Source organism: Pyrus communis, chromosome 3 (genome assembly GCF_041283825.1).
Source record: "Pyrus communis isolate YQ-2024b chromosome 3, ASM4128382v1, whole genome shotgun sequence".
In the NCBI taxonomy this organism is placed as follows: Eukaryota; Viridiplantae; Streptophyta; class Magnoliopsida; order Rosales; family Rosaceae; genus Pyrus; species Pyrus communis.
Window position 1 is genome coordinate 25,029,032 of NC_142567.1, and position 15,569 is coordinate 25,044,600.

Consider the following 15,569-nt stretch of genomic DNA (forward strand, 5'->3'; position numbering starts at 1 on the left):
GTAGAATGTGTGAGAAGGAGAATCAGGATTAACCGAAACGAACTGGTCAAAAGGATTGAATCGATAAGTACTACGTCACAATACTATTGTGATAAAATAAAATGCGAGAAATTTAAATTACGCTAAGTGTGGGAAAAATAAATTTACTCTTAAGTGCAATAAAATAATTTGTGGGAATTGAAAACTAATTTGAAATAGAAAGACATGTATTGCTACGCTTTGAATAGAAAAATTAAGATAAAAGCACGCAAGCTGCACAACAACCAAAATGATAAGTTAAAATAGCAATGAACTAATTTTTTCATAACTTGCAATCTAGGGCTGGGAGCCCTGGGAGTATACCCAAAAGGCAAAGGCAAACAACGCAATAAAAACACACACAAACAACGCAATAAAAACACACACAAACAACGAAGAGGAAAAAGGATGACAACGATAAAACCGTCGTTGGCGAGTGACGCACAAGGGAATTTTCGAGCCATCGTCCAACGACAGACTCTTGTCAATGAAAAATGTCAGATCATCATCATCGATTAGCTCCACCGGTTGGGTTGGTAAATTTGATGCATATGCTGTCCTTATTATGATCTTATATTCACTGTGTTGTACTCCAAGAATACAACAGAGTCTCTGCACAAGTTCTTCATATGTAATGCTGTCTGAAACCATAATTCCTTTCGTTTTGCCACCACTGTATATAGAATTGGCCCACTTCCCATCATAGTTAACCAAAACTCTAAGTTTATTCAATTTCCTGAAAATACATGGAAAACATTAGTTAGCAAAGAAAGTAAATAAGCTGATCAAATGAAACAAATTCAGACTCAAAGTAGAAATAAATCGATTGATTAAATAAACCCTAGCCGTAGGGGAAGGAAAATGTTTCTTCCTCCTCTCTGGGGGAGGAAGATCTTTCTTCCTTCTCCTTTTTTGGTTCTTGCTTCTTTTTCTGTTGTAAATTACCTTCCAAATTAATCCTTCTTTCAAAACCCTTCCTCTGAACTTTTTCTTTCTCCTCTCTATATCTAGTGCTATGCTGCTCTTGGAGGATTCCAGCTATCTACTAAAGGGTGACCATTGTCGTCAGGTATGGAACCCTGTGCCTTAAACCAATGTAGTTTGTGTGGTTTTTGACAAATTCTGACCTAATGTTGGACTATATTTAATGGAAAACAAGGGACTTAAATTTTCATCATCGATCATGATCATCATTAGTCACTTTGAAAGATGAGAATGATGAGCAATAAACCAGAAGAAAATATCCAACCATTTCAATTTGGGAAGAGCGAAAAAGCTTACCTTGTAGTTCTAGAAGAAGATACCAAGTCCTTGTCCAAACGTAGACTCTGTTCTATGAAAAATGCCAAGTCCTCATCATCAACTATCCGTACTTGTTGAGCAGGCAATTTTGATTCATCTGTTGTCTTCATTATAATCTCATACTCATATGGATCTATCCCAATGATACGATACAGTCTACCTAGAAGCTCCGCACAAGTAATGTCCTCCGACACTACTATTTCTTTCGCTTTACCACCAACATATGCAGTACCAACCCACTCTCCATCGTAGTGAACTGAAATTCTAACTTTACTTATTTTCCTGAAAGTGAAATAAAACAATTAGGAAAAGAACAATCTTGAAAAATTAGACATTGATGACTTATACAATTATAACATTCAAATCAATATAGAGGAAAATTACCTATCCCTTCTATTACAATTGATACCGACCATGTCTGTCAATGCTTCTTCATGTTCTGTAAAGGCCTCAAGAATCATTCGTAAGTTAGATGTTTCCGTGCATTCAAGAATCTTCACAAGCTCATCCAAGCACCAACTTGAAGAAGCAAACTGTTTTGAAAGAGTGACGAGGGAAATCTGTGATTCGTCAATTGCTTTAACAATTCCTGAGGAAATAGGTAGTCCTCTATCAAGCCTTTCGTCATCTCTAAAGGTGGTAATTCCTTTCCGCTCCACCGGTTGGGTTGGTAAATTGGATGCATATGCGGTCCATAGTATGATCTTATATTCTCTAAGAGTATAATACAGTCTCCGCACAAGTTCATATGTAATGCTGTCTGAAACCATAATTCCTATCGTTTTACCATCAATGTATATATATTTCCCCACGTTCCCATCATAGTTAACCAAAAGTTTAAGTGTATCCATTTTCCTGAAAACACATGGAAAACATTAGTTAGCAAAGAAGATTATAAACTGATTAAATGAAACAAAATTTAGACTAAAGTAGAAATAAATCGATTGACTAAAATAAACCCTATCCCTTGGGGAAGGAGGTTCTTTCTTCCTCGTCTCTTTTTTTTGCTTTTGCTTCTTTTTTTGTTAGTCATTTTACTGTAAATTAAGAGTCCCTTGTGATAACTTAATGTCATGCTGCGATCCTAAAATACGTCGAAGACTGGGACGTGACGACAAAAGATACATGTTTATCAATCATGCCTTACTTTCGAGTTATGTCCAAAAACAACTCAACGGCTCAATAACGCAGTAAACTATTTATTTCATGGATGCATCTAACCTCTGCTTTAGATTGCTTGAGTACCCTAAGACAGGATCAAGCCATTCGTAATTCACCGACCCAAACTTTCTCCTGGCATTATCCAACAGAAAAATATAGAGTTCCATAATCACTTAATGGAACTCGAAGAGCATGAATCACTAAATTCTAGGTCCCTTAACAACCATGAAACAATCAAAATTATCATTTCATCATTCACGCATGTCATAGTGTTTTACAACACAATTCCACAATCACAGAAAATAATCGATCTATGACTCAAAGATGCATAATATAACGACTTTAATCAATCAATAAGATATGATTCACAAAATTTAATAAAGCAAATCTCTATAATTCTATACACTGAATTCCAAGCAATAACATTGCAAATGCAAACACAAGTGTCTATCCTGAATAATTTCTATTCACAAGAACCTAGGGTACTAGACTAGATCAGCAAAACAGAACAAGAGTTGCGATTCTCGACAACTCAAAGGAATCCAACTAGAAAGCAGTCGCCCACCACATATTTACTAAGCATGTCACCCCAAAATGTTAAATCCCACATCGCCCAAGGGTGAGGATCCTCTATACCTTATATGTACATGCTTACCTCCTTTAGCACAAGGCCTTTTGGGAGCTCACTGGCTTTGGATTCCTTAGGAACTTCGAAGTTAAGCGAGATCGCGCGAGAGCAATCCCAGGATGGATGACTCACTGGGAAGTTCTCATGTGAGTTCCCAGAAACAAAACCGTGAGGGTGTGGTCAGAGCCCAAAGCGGACAATATCTTGTCACGGTGGATGCGAGACTGAAATGTGACATTCCATATCCTTTAATTTTCAAAATTTAGTTTCCTGAAATTACTCTTTGTCAAAAGAAAAGCATAGAAATCAATCTCCCTTCATAAATTCAAGCCCCAAAGAATGGTACACACCTTCCTTCCCTAAAATTCCACACGTTTCCTGCCAATCCGAAAGTTAGAGGTCATAACTCGCCTCACCTATCTCCTGGCATTGTCCAACAGAAAAATGTGGAGTTCTAAAATCACTCAATGGAACTCGAAGAGCATGAATCACTAAATTCTGGGTCACTTAACAAGCATGAAACAATCAGAATTATCATTTCATCATTCACGCATATCATAGTGTTTTACAACACAATTTGACAATCACAAAAAATAATCGATCAATGACTCAAAGATGCATAATATAACTACTTTAATCAATCAACAAGATTTGATTCACAAAATTTAATAAAAGCAAATCTCTATAATTCCATACGCTGAATTCCAAGCAATAACATTGCAAATGCAAATACAACTATCTATCCTGAATAACTTATATTCACAAGAATCTAGGGTAACAGACTAAATCAGCAAAAAGGAATAAAACCTGCGATTTTGGACAACTCAACAGAATCTAACTAGGAAGCAGTCGCCCACCACATATTTACTAAGCATGTTGCCCTAGAATGTGTATAGAAGAGCAAAGAAGGAAGCGGAGAAAGTTGTGAGAGAAGTGAAGCTAGCTGCTTTTGACCAACAGAGTCGGCGTTGATTTGTAGTCTACAGTGGTCCAACGGAGTCAGGGTTGGTCGGTATTTACTTCTAGGATGAAGGGCTACGAAATTGCTTTTTTTAGAAGTGATTGTGAAGCATCTTTTGCTTTTATTCTCCAAATAGAATTCTACAACAAATATAATTTGCACAAAATTTATTGCCATTAAGCAAGTTTAAATCCACTAGCAACCTACGATAATTTGTTTTTGTATAATAATTATAAAAAATTATAAACATTATCGGGAAGACATGAGTTCGAATTTCATTAAATTACAATTGTTGATAAAATAAAGTTTCATAAAATGAATGAAAATAACACTCAATTTGAGAGATGAAATCAAGTTGAATATTTTCTTTTTTGTCAACAACCAAATTCGAAGTTTATGAGGCCAATTAAAAGAAAGGCTCAAAATTAAGAGCATCGCTAAAATGTTAAGTGGATCATGAGAATCTTTTTTTGCATGAAATAGGTTTTATAGCATTGTGAAATTCAACTTAAGTCTCAATTAATTTTCTAATATTCAAATTTTATCACTGAACTTTCTAAAAATCAACTTATATTTCATTGATCACATGCTGTCAAGTTTGTTAAAACAATTTATTTTGTGTAAAACTATATTACTATGATTTGTTTTCCTGTTTTTGCATTCTAGTTATGTCATAATTTCTACAATGAGCCACTGACACATAGGATAAAATGTCGCAATGACATTGCCGTAAATAAAGGAGGTGGATTTTCTACCCTCCCATTTCCATACTCTCTTCATGCCCTCCTGTGATATGTGATCACGGTTAAGTCACGTCAACATTTTATATTAATTTTTTATAGAAATAATAAAACAAAAAGTAACAGGAATATAAAATATTGACGTGATTTAACCGTAACCAAACAAACAAAAAGACATGGAGAAAGTATGAAAATAGAAGGGAAAACAATCTACCTCTGTAAATAAAAGCTAAAAAGAAAGACAAAAGGGTCAATTCGGCACCGCCAAAAGAGTAGTACTTTGTGTTCGGACGGACTCTTCATCCCACCAACATCAGCAGTACCAACCCAGTCTCCATCTTAGTGACTCGAAATTCTAACTTTACTTACTTTCCCGAAAGTGAAATAAAACAATTAGGAAAGAACAATCGTGAAAAATTATAGATATTGACGACTTATAAAAATATAACATTCAAAATCAATATAGAGGAAAATTACCTATCCCATGTATTACACTTGATACCGACCATGTCTGTCAATTCTTCTTCGTGTTCTGTAAAGGCCTCGAGAATCATCTGCAAGTTAGATGTTTCTGTGCATTCAAGAATCTTCACAAGCTCATTCAAGCACCAAGTTGAAGAAGCAAAGTTTTTTGAAAGAGTGATGAGGGAAATCTGTGATTCGTCAATTGATTTTACAATTCCTGAGGAAATAGATAGTTCTCTCACAAGCCTTTTGTCATCTCTAAAGGTGGTAATTCCTTTCGGCTCCAATGAAGCGTACATATGATCCACAAAATTCAAGTGGGTGTCTTTGCCTATAAAACACATAAACACATCATACTTCCATCTTTGAGAAGAAAAAGAAGAAGAATAATGTGTTGAGGTTTTAGCCAGTCTCGAAGAAGAGGGGATCGTAGAAGGAAACATATGGTGCAATGTCGTCCTTTTGTCATCAGCAATTTCTTTAATGGGCCCTGATTCGTGCCTACAACAAAGAAAGAGACTATTAATCACGTCATTGGGTGGTCAGTAAATCAAGTCCAAATAGCATAGCATACTTTTCCATCCTCTCTCCCACTACTCTTTTTTGTATCTTCTCCTACAAGGCCCGGCCCAGACCCAGTGAGGGCAGGACGATCGTCCGGGGCCCAAAAAAATTAGGACCACCAAAATTATTAGGGTGATATATTTATATATGTTTTTATAAAAGTATAAATTTAGAAAATTTAGTTTAGTAACAAATAAATTTAACTAGAACTGATGGTTTTGTTGTTTAAAATGAATAAGGAGGTCTTAGGTTCAAAATACCATGTGTGCTTATTTACATTCCAATTTTTACAAATTTCTTTTCATAACAATATAAATTTATGAAATTTGGCTAAATGACCAAGAAGTTTAATTAGAAGCAATGGTTTTTGTTGTTTAAAATTAATGATAGGTCCTAAGTTCAGAATGCTATGTGTATGTTTATTTTTTTCAATTTTTACAAATTTTTTTTTGGTTGGTAAGTTATTTACTAGCTAGTAACTATGTGGGTTGCTATTTTTAAATATCCATTCCAATTCAAGTCTAATCTTCAGAAAAGAGTAATGCGTAAACTAAATTATTAGACCAAATTTGCAAATAATATTACGTGTCATAAAAAAGTTTAATTTAATGTTCATTCATTACTTATACACATCCTTAAAGACTCAAAAACATTAATATTTTTTTAGTCTTACATTGACAAGGTTAGTAAATAAGAAAAAATAACTCATGATTTATACAAAAACACTTTAAAAGTTTAGATGGAAAACAAAACTTATAAACTATCTACTTGAAAGCTTGAAGTTTTTTTAGTTTCCTTCTCTTGATACAAAATAAATTAATTATTTCGTGTTTCTAAATTATCGATGTCTTACGTGTGAAAACAAATATTTTTTTTTTATATGAAATGAGGGCACATTTTTTGACGTCACCTCAGGCCTCAAAAATCTCTGGACCGGCCCTACCTACAACAACTTGATCAGTAAGTGCATTTTTTTACATCATCACCATCACATTGATTGCCGTTAGATGATTGTGATTAATCTAGCTACTACATAACTTTTGAATTTTTACTCATCTAATAGCAATATCAATGTGGTGTTGGAAACATATATCATTTAGCTGCAGAAAAGGGTGAGTAAAATATGTATGCATACCGGCCCCTTGAATCCCACGCAGAGAGGCTTGCTGCCTGGGTTAAAGCATCTCTCCACCTTCGAACCTTGTCTGTTTGATTTTGTACGTCAGAAGGATCCACATCATAGAAATTTGGTAGCACCGTTTTTCTTTTTCCATGGGATTCAGGAATTTGTACAAGCTCATCCAATAACTCTCCCTTAATAGTAGTTGCAGTGCTAGAATACTGCATTGCAGCCTTACGCATATAACTTTGAGCACCATTTCGGAAAGCTTGTAGGTTCTGCTTCTTAAACTCTGTATATAGAGCATCTGTAAAAGACTTGCTGTTGTCTTCTCCTCCAAAACTCAAAAAGACATCATATTTCCCTCGAGGATTTGGAGGAGATGAATTCAAACCCAAAGAGATTGATGCCATTGGAGATGTGGCTCTCACAATAGAATAATTAATTTCCCAAGCAATCTGCTGGAGACATACAACTTGTTAAAGTTATACAACCAGTTAAAAAAAAAAAAAAAAAAAAAAAAAAAAAAAAAAAAAAAAAAAAAAATCTACTCTGGAAAATTGCACAAAAATATTTGTTTTCCCAAACTTTAAACAGGAAAATTGATTAAAGTTTGAAAACAAAGGGATTCGTATGATAACAAATTTCGTTTTCAATTTTCACAAAAGAAAAAAAGCCTTGATTAATGAATTGTTATTAAACGAGACATCTGATCTAGAAAGATATTGAGTCTGGGGCTTAACCTGGAAGCGTGCAGCAAATAAGAACTCGCAGCTGAGGTGAGAGACTGGCATAGGGTGTGTTAGTTATATATTAAATAAATAGTAAGTATAGCATTTCGTATTACAAATAGATGGTCCTCTTGAGTGTACTGTTGTGATGGCTCATATAGTTTAGCTGGAAACAATTGAAGACCGAGTCTTTGCTATTGGTGGAGTGGTCTTTCAAGGCGGTTTCTGAGATTTTAGGGTTCTGTATGAAATTTATAAAATAATCTCACCTTAAAATATTTTTTTTATAAAAAAGATAAAATAATGTATTAACATTAGAAAACAATCACTTAAATCAAAAATAAAGTTTAGCACTTATTGATTGTAAGTTTAAAAATATCATTAATAATAAATAAAAAGACCTACAACCATAACATTCACTAAATAATTAAAAGTAGTTCAACCTTAAACAACCAAACATAAAAAAATAACAAATAAATAAAAACCTTCAATAACTCTAACTTTAAGGTTTCACTTGAATATATAATATTATTATATAATAAAATTGATAAATATCGGATTTAAGTTTATATTATTAGCACTCAAAATATCTTATTGTACTCCAAATTTGTATAATTAGAAAGGGAAAAAAAAAAAAAAACGTTATAAGGAAATGCACGATGAGATTCTTTTTTTTTTTTTTTTGGTCAAACGATAAATTTTGTTAGATTAGATATTAAATTAGCCGCCGACGGAATTTGAATTCAGAACGTCATACAATGGCTCAACATCTTTTTATCACTGTAGTAAAAAGTCACTTGCGATAAGATTTTAAAGTGCTAACAAAAATTATTTTTAAATATAGAACATTATTACATATAATTATTAATTGACAAATATTTTGTAGACCTCTTCAAATTTTGCGATTGCACTTTTCCCTTCTCTCAACACTCCATTTGGATCTTTCGATGAAGAGAAGTGGAAAGCCTTCAAATTAAAGGAATTAAACCAGTGCATGCTTTCGGTACAAAGGTGAAGACATGATGATTGCCGTAGGGAAAGTTAAAGGGAAACTTTGACTTTGATGTAATGGTGTTTTCGCTTAGTGGACAACGCCCCCAATTAGGGTCTCACGACCATATACAATTAAAAATAATAAAATTGTATTTAGAGTTAATATTGTTCTGTCATCCTTTCCTCCTTCCTCATTCTCTTTTTCCGATGAAAGACCTGGAAAATTTCACTGGTTTCTCTCAAATATGAAATTGGTTGATGAAAATCTCTTCATTATTGACCAAAAAGGAAAATCACTTCATTAGAAGTTTATCAACCAGATCCTCCCTCACTCTCTCCTACCGATGAACACTGTGGAGCCAAAAATAATCTCATAGAAGACGATACGTGAATTTTTTCTCGAGAAAGACAAGATTACTGTTATTGAATAAGCAGAGTTCTCAAATACTCTTACGCTCAGCTCAGCATCCCTAAAAGTTCAAGCACCAAATTTTGGTAAGCTTTTACTATGCACATAACCTCTAAACGCTCACTCTTTTCAAAGATATTGACTTAAGCGTCGGAGATCTATTAGCCAAACTACATCTCCAACCACCTTATTGGCGCGTGAGGCTTTGATATTTAATCAAAGATGTTAATTGTTTTATAGGTACAACTTCGTCGATCAAGACTAAAGATGATGAATCTTTACTACCACAAACACATAACTTTGTAAAATCTCAAATCATCTGTCAGGCTATAAAATTGGTGTTCATGGATCATAGCTGCTAATTAAAAATTTATCAAGCATTCCCATAAATTATAGTAATAAAATTTAAAATTATTCTTACAAAAGAGAAACCCTTCTCGAGCTAGCAAGATGCCTAGCAAAGGAATCCGAGTGAACTACCTTCCCAACACTATCAGTAAATTTAGCGCAAGCGTCAAGGTCCTCAAGCAGTTTCCTCCTTCTCAGCAAGTGGATCGGTCACATTAGCAGAAGGAGAAGCAAGCCTAGGTGCCACCTTAGAACCAGAATCCACTTCTCGTTCTTCATAGCAACGAGCCTCTTAGAAGGCGAAACAGACTTAGCTCCAAAAGAACGTCTCAACGTAAACCCATATAGGGGGCACCACAGAACTTCTATGTTGGGCAATCCTTTCATAATAGGTTCTTAATGGGTCGTGTCGTACTCATTATCTTAACGGTTTCTTAACAAGTCATGTCATTTTACTTGTTAAAATTAACAAGGAAAATGACCCAACCCATTAAGACAAGAGAAAATTAAAATTAAAATTATTGTGTCTTGTCATACTTTGTTCTTCATTACTGTAACTATTGTCGTTTATGGTTGTTTCTCATTCTTTATTTTCGTCTCTAGAAATTCAAGTATGACTGAATTGAAATGTATCATCATTCTTTAAAAATAAACATTAACAATTATCAACACCATTCATTCTCAAATTGAAACGTACCTATGCTAAATTAAAATTTATTCATGCTGAATTAAAATGTATGCTTACTAAAGTGAAATGTACCCATATTGGCTTGAAACGTACATATAGGTTTTAGGGTTCTACATAACTTGCCATTAGCCTTTTACATATTTAAATTATGATAATATAAACGTATAAGTAGCTTGACTCGTATTTAAACAAAAAATAAATAACATATCAAAATACTAATTTGTACACAAATTTGGATTATATAATGTATCAATAATGTGACAGTCCGTCCCGGGAATTTTAAAACGTACGCGTGAGAATACCTTCGTTTTCACGTAGAACTCGGGATACCCGATTTTGGGTACTGTTCATGCACACGTAATTTCTCATGTTTTTGGGAATTTCAAGCTTGTAGGAAGCTTGGTGAGGTCCCTAGGAGGCTCGGGGTGGTTCGTTTGAAGGTTTTGGACGTCGGGATCACGAGTTTCGAGGTTGGCCGGAGTTTGGGGTGATTTTCCAAGTGAGATTTTGTGGATTTTGGCACTTGAAAGTGGTATGATTGTGTTCCTCTCGTTGTAAGCTTCATTTTGGTACCAATTTTATGAAATTTGGTTGAAAACGAAGAAGATAGGATGATTTAAAGTTTTCCCGATTTTCCGGCGCCGGCGACGGCGCCGGAGCCTCGCCGGAGAAGACGACGGAATATTCCGTCAAATCTGACTGAATATTCCTGACGCCGTTGACGGAATCTGTTAGGTATAACGGAATATTCCTAACGGCGTCAACTGATGCCGTCAGCGTGCCAGGCACATGCCTGCGCGTGGCCGGCGCGACGGTGAAAAATTATTTTAAAAATTTGGGGATGTTCCTGAGGTTGAGTAGATCACGTTGGTGTATTCATACACCCCATTTGAGCATTGTATGAGAAGTTATTTCTAAAGGTTGGTTATGTGCTTTAAAATTAACGTTTTTGTAGTTGTTTCGCATATAGGTGAATCCTATCCCGACGACGAGCGTGGTCACTCGAGGCAGGGGGGTTACGACCCTTCCACATACCAGTGAGTGGGCTTTTGGTTTTGCGTATATACCTATATACTTTTATTTTTCCCAGAAAGTGATTTAAAACGTTTACTCGTTATATGCCACATTTATATTGCCGGTTGTTATGCATGATTAGTTGCATTGTTAATTGTTTATATATATGTATATATTTGGTGCTGCGGACGCACAGGTAAGTGCCAGGTAAGTGTTATTCATGTTTACATTCAGTAGTAATTCGAGATGCTTAGAGAGCTCATAACCTGCACCCCCGGTGTTAGTGCTTCCGCCCATAGTTGGGCACAGTCCTTCACGTGATGTTCACCTCCCGCACCACACGCTCAGCTTGGATCCAAGTTAGGTGCACAGTCCTATCGTACAGACCACTTTAGGTGGTTCCGACTCGTAGGTGACCCGCGTTTATTCGCACAGCCTTCACGTGATTGTAGCACTTGAGCGTATATATATATTACACCCAGGCCTGTCGTACAGACCACTTTAGGTGGTTCCGACTCGTGTCCAGGTCTAGTTAGTGAGATGGAGATTTGAGCTCTAGATTCAGCCGTACAGGTCACGTTAGGTGACTCCGGCTGCCAGATTATATGATAGTGATATGATTATACCTGAGCACTTGCATTTTATTCTGAGGTTTTGTCACGGCATATCCTTGAGCATGATTGGTATATATATATATATATATATATATATATATATATATGTCTATTTTCTGGGAAGTATACAGGTTTTACGGCGAGGGGTTAGAACTTATTTGTTAAATGGTTTTCGAAAAGCTTTGTTTTTCCCCACTCACGCTTTTGTTTTGCGCCCCTCCAGGTTCTAGTTGGCTAGCACGTTTGGTGGTTTCCCAGAGGATTTTCCCCGCATTTCTGACAGACGATCACTAGCGTAGGACCACCTTCAGGTGTACTGTTGTTGCGTCTTTTTCTTTTGGACTGCATTAGGCGTTTATGCTCTGAACTTAGCATCACACTTATGCTCGCACTTGTTATTACTTTATGTAAACCAGTTTTTATTTATTCGTATTACTATTCCCATTATTATTTTATTAGCTTCTGCACTGTGCACATGGTTACGTTACTTCCGCGTGACGGCCAGCATGCCCCGATCTAGGTCGGGGTGTGTCAGTTTGGTATCAGAGCCTAACCCTGGTCGTGATGTGCCGACGAGGACGTCGGGCCCCTAAGGGGGGTGGATTGTGACACCCCACATCGCCCAGGGGAGTGATCCTTAAATGTATATTCCCATCCCTACCTAGCACGAGGCCTTTTGGGAGCTCATTGGCTTCGGGTTCCATGGGAACTCCGAAGTTAAGCGAGTAGTGCGCGAGAGCATTCCTAAGATGGGTGACCCATCGGGAAGTTCTCATGTGAGTTCCCAAAAACAAAACCGTGAGGGCGTGGTCGGGGCCCAAAGCGGACAATATCGTGCTACGCTGGTGGAGCGGGCCCTGGAAGTGGTCCCCCCCGGGTCGGGATGTGACGGTATCAGAGCCTAGGTTTGGCAGTCCTGTGCTTTTATGAGCATTCTAATGGTTTTGGTGTCTTCTGTCAGAATTATGCCGCCTCGTCGAGAACCACGTCGCTCTGCTGAGCCTAGTTTCCCCGATATTGCTCAGCTGGGGGAAGCTATTGCTACAACTATTCAGTCGGCAATCCGCCCTCCCCAGAGGACTCCTCTGGAGACTATGTATAATTTGAAATTGGATAAGTTCGAAGGTAACGAGGGTCATGAGGGTGCAGAGCGATGGTTAGAGCATAATGAGAAGACTTTTCGTGTTTTGCACAGTCAAGGGAATCTTCCAGTTGAGAAGTGGGTTTAGACGACATTGTGGTTTTTGGGTAAGGAGTCTGCAGCCTGGTGGGAGCAGGAACTTCGTCGTTTGACTCCAGCTGAGAGGACTGATTGGGATGTTTTCCAAGAGTTGTTCAGGAGAAGGTTTGTGCCTCCTGAGTATATTGATCGTAAGAAGCAGGAATTCACTGAGTTGAGACAGGGGAAGATGACAGCGAATGAGTATTATCGGAGGTTCACTGATTTGTCTCGCTATCATCCAGATGTTGCTGGTAATCCGGCGGAGATGCTTCGTCGTTTCTGCTTAGGCACTAAGAAGAAGTGACGTTCAATGGCGACCACTACCCACTGTGATACCTACCAGGAGTTTTACGAGATTCTGTTGAGGATTGAGGATTTAGAAAATATGCCGAGCGAGAGTGAGGAGGAAGAGAAATATGGTAATCAGAAGAAAGATGATAAGGGTAAAGGTCAGGCGTCGCTCGAACCTCATAGGACACAGAACTTCAAGAGAGGTGGCACTAGTTCTAGCTCTTCTAGCGGTGGTTTTAGCGCCACTGGTCAGGGACGTGGAGGTAGGTTTGCTGGTGGTGCTAGAGGCCAGAGACAGGGCGATGTTGGTCCTTATGCTTCGGGACAGTATCAGTATCCCCAGGACCTATATTCTCAGGGTGGTTATCCTCCGTATTCCGGCGGCTATACGTCGTATCCTCCAGCTCCAGCAGACGGTTCTCAGTGGTTTCAGGGATGACAGTTTCAGCAGGGGGAGATTGCTACGAGTAGTGCGGGGTCTTCGAGGCAGTCTGGTCAGCCCAGTCAGGGGCGTGGCACTCAGAGTCGTGGTGGCCAGACAAGCAGAGGTCGAGGTGGACCACAACAGACCCAGGGGCGTATTCATAATATTTATCTGCAGGATGCTCAGAACAATCCAGATTTGATCATGGGTACGTTAAATGTCCTTGGTTTTTTTGCTAGAGTATTATTTGATTGTGGTGCTACACATTCTGTGATTTCTCATACATTTGCTCAAGTGACGCAACCTCGCCCCACACCTCTAGGGTATGATTTAGAGTTCGCTATGCCTAAAGGGGAGAGATGTATTGTAGATCGTGTGTACCCAGGATGTCCAGTGATAGTAGAGGATGTGGTTATGCCAGCTGATCTTATCCCATTAGACATTGTTGACTTTGATGTGATTCTGGGCACGAATTAACTTGGAGCATTGTCATTCATCGTTTGTTGAAGTCATAACTGGGAGTCAATTTATATGCTTATGTTCATGTGTGGATAAGGAACCCTCTAACTAGTTTTTCATCATTCTATTTCATTAATTTCGTTTTTAGAATCTGTTTTAATTCCAAGTTTCTGTTTTAGTTTAAATTCATCCAAAACCAATCCCCCATTTATTTTAAAGTGTTAGATTAGTTAGAAATACATTTATTTTGTGTTTTTACGTTTTTTCCAAGTGATTAACAATCCCTCCTAATCCCCGGTCCAAAACGATCCCTACTTATACATATACTACAATTTGACGAAAAGAGGGTTTAATTTGTGTGCGTATAATTCTCGCATCAAAAACTTTGAGGCTATGTATTGATTACAGGCAATTGAATCGAGTAACGATTAAAAACCGTTATCCGTTGCCACGTATCGATGATTTGTTTTATCAGCTTTGAGGTGCTTGTGTATTCTCCAAGATTAACTTGAGGTCTGGATATTATCAGCTGAAGATTAGTAGGGATGACGTTCCTAAGACGACATTCAGGACTCATTATGGTCATTACGAGTTTCTGGTTATGCCATTTGGGTTGACGAACGCACCAACTGCTTTTATGGATTTGATGAACCGGGTGTTCCAGCCATATTTGGATAGGTTTGTTATTGTTTTCATCGACGACATTTTGGTGTATTCGAAGTCCAAGGCAGAGCATGTTCGGCATCTTACTTTGGTGTTGAAAAGGTTGAGGGAACACAATTGTATGCTAAGTTTAGCAAGTGCCAGTTTTGGTTAGACCAGATTGCGTTTTTGGGGCACATCATTTCAGCTCAGGGTATTTTGGTGGACCCTCAGAAGGTCGCAGCGATGGAGAAATGGGAGCAACCGTGAACCGTCACTGAGATGAGGAGTTTCCTTGGTTTAGCAGGATATTATCGGCGATTTGTTAAGGATTTTTCTGTGATTGCTTTACCACTGACGAGGTTAACGAGAAAAGACGTTAAATTTGAGTGGGATGATAAGTGTGAGCAGAGTTTCCAGCAGTTGAAGTATTGTCTCACTCATGCACCTGTTTTGGCACTCCCGAACGATAGTGGGGATTTCGAGGTTTATAGTGATGCTTCTTTGAATGGTCTGCGATGTGTGTTGATGCAGCATGGTAGGGTGATTGCTTATGCTTCGCGACAGTTGAAACCTCATGAGTTAAATTACCCTACACATGATTTGGAGTTGGCCGCTATTATCTTTGCGTTGAAGTTGTGGAGACACTACCTCTATGGAGAGAAATGTAGGATCTTTACAGATCATAAGAGTCTTTAATATCTTTTTACGCAAAAGGAACTTAATCTTCGTCAGCGGAGGTGGTTGGAACTGCTCAGTGATTATGATTGCACGA

At 37.6% G+C, this 15,569-nt stretch overlaps 1 protein-coding gene across 1 annotated transcript; it reads right to left on the bottom strand.

Moving 5' to 3' along the window:
- Positions 1 to 281: 281 nt before the first annotated feature.
- LOC137714944 (uncharacterized) lies at positions 282 to 7,403 on the bottom strand. Its single transcript, XM_088690402.1, has 6 exons — positions 6,944 to 7,403; positions 6,745 to 6,782; positions 5,288 to 5,776; positions 1,705 to 2,175; positions 1,300 to 1,602; positions 282 to 754 (listed from the first exon to the last, which is right to left on the bottom strand). The coding sequence occupies exons 1-6, from the start codon at positions 7,370 to 7,372 to the stop codon at positions 316 to 318; spliced, it is 2,169 nt and encodes a 722-aa protein (XP_088546528.1). The 5' UTR covers positions 7,373 to 7,403; the 3' UTR covers positions 282 to 315.
- Positions 7,404 to 15,569: the final 8,166 nt, after the last annotated feature.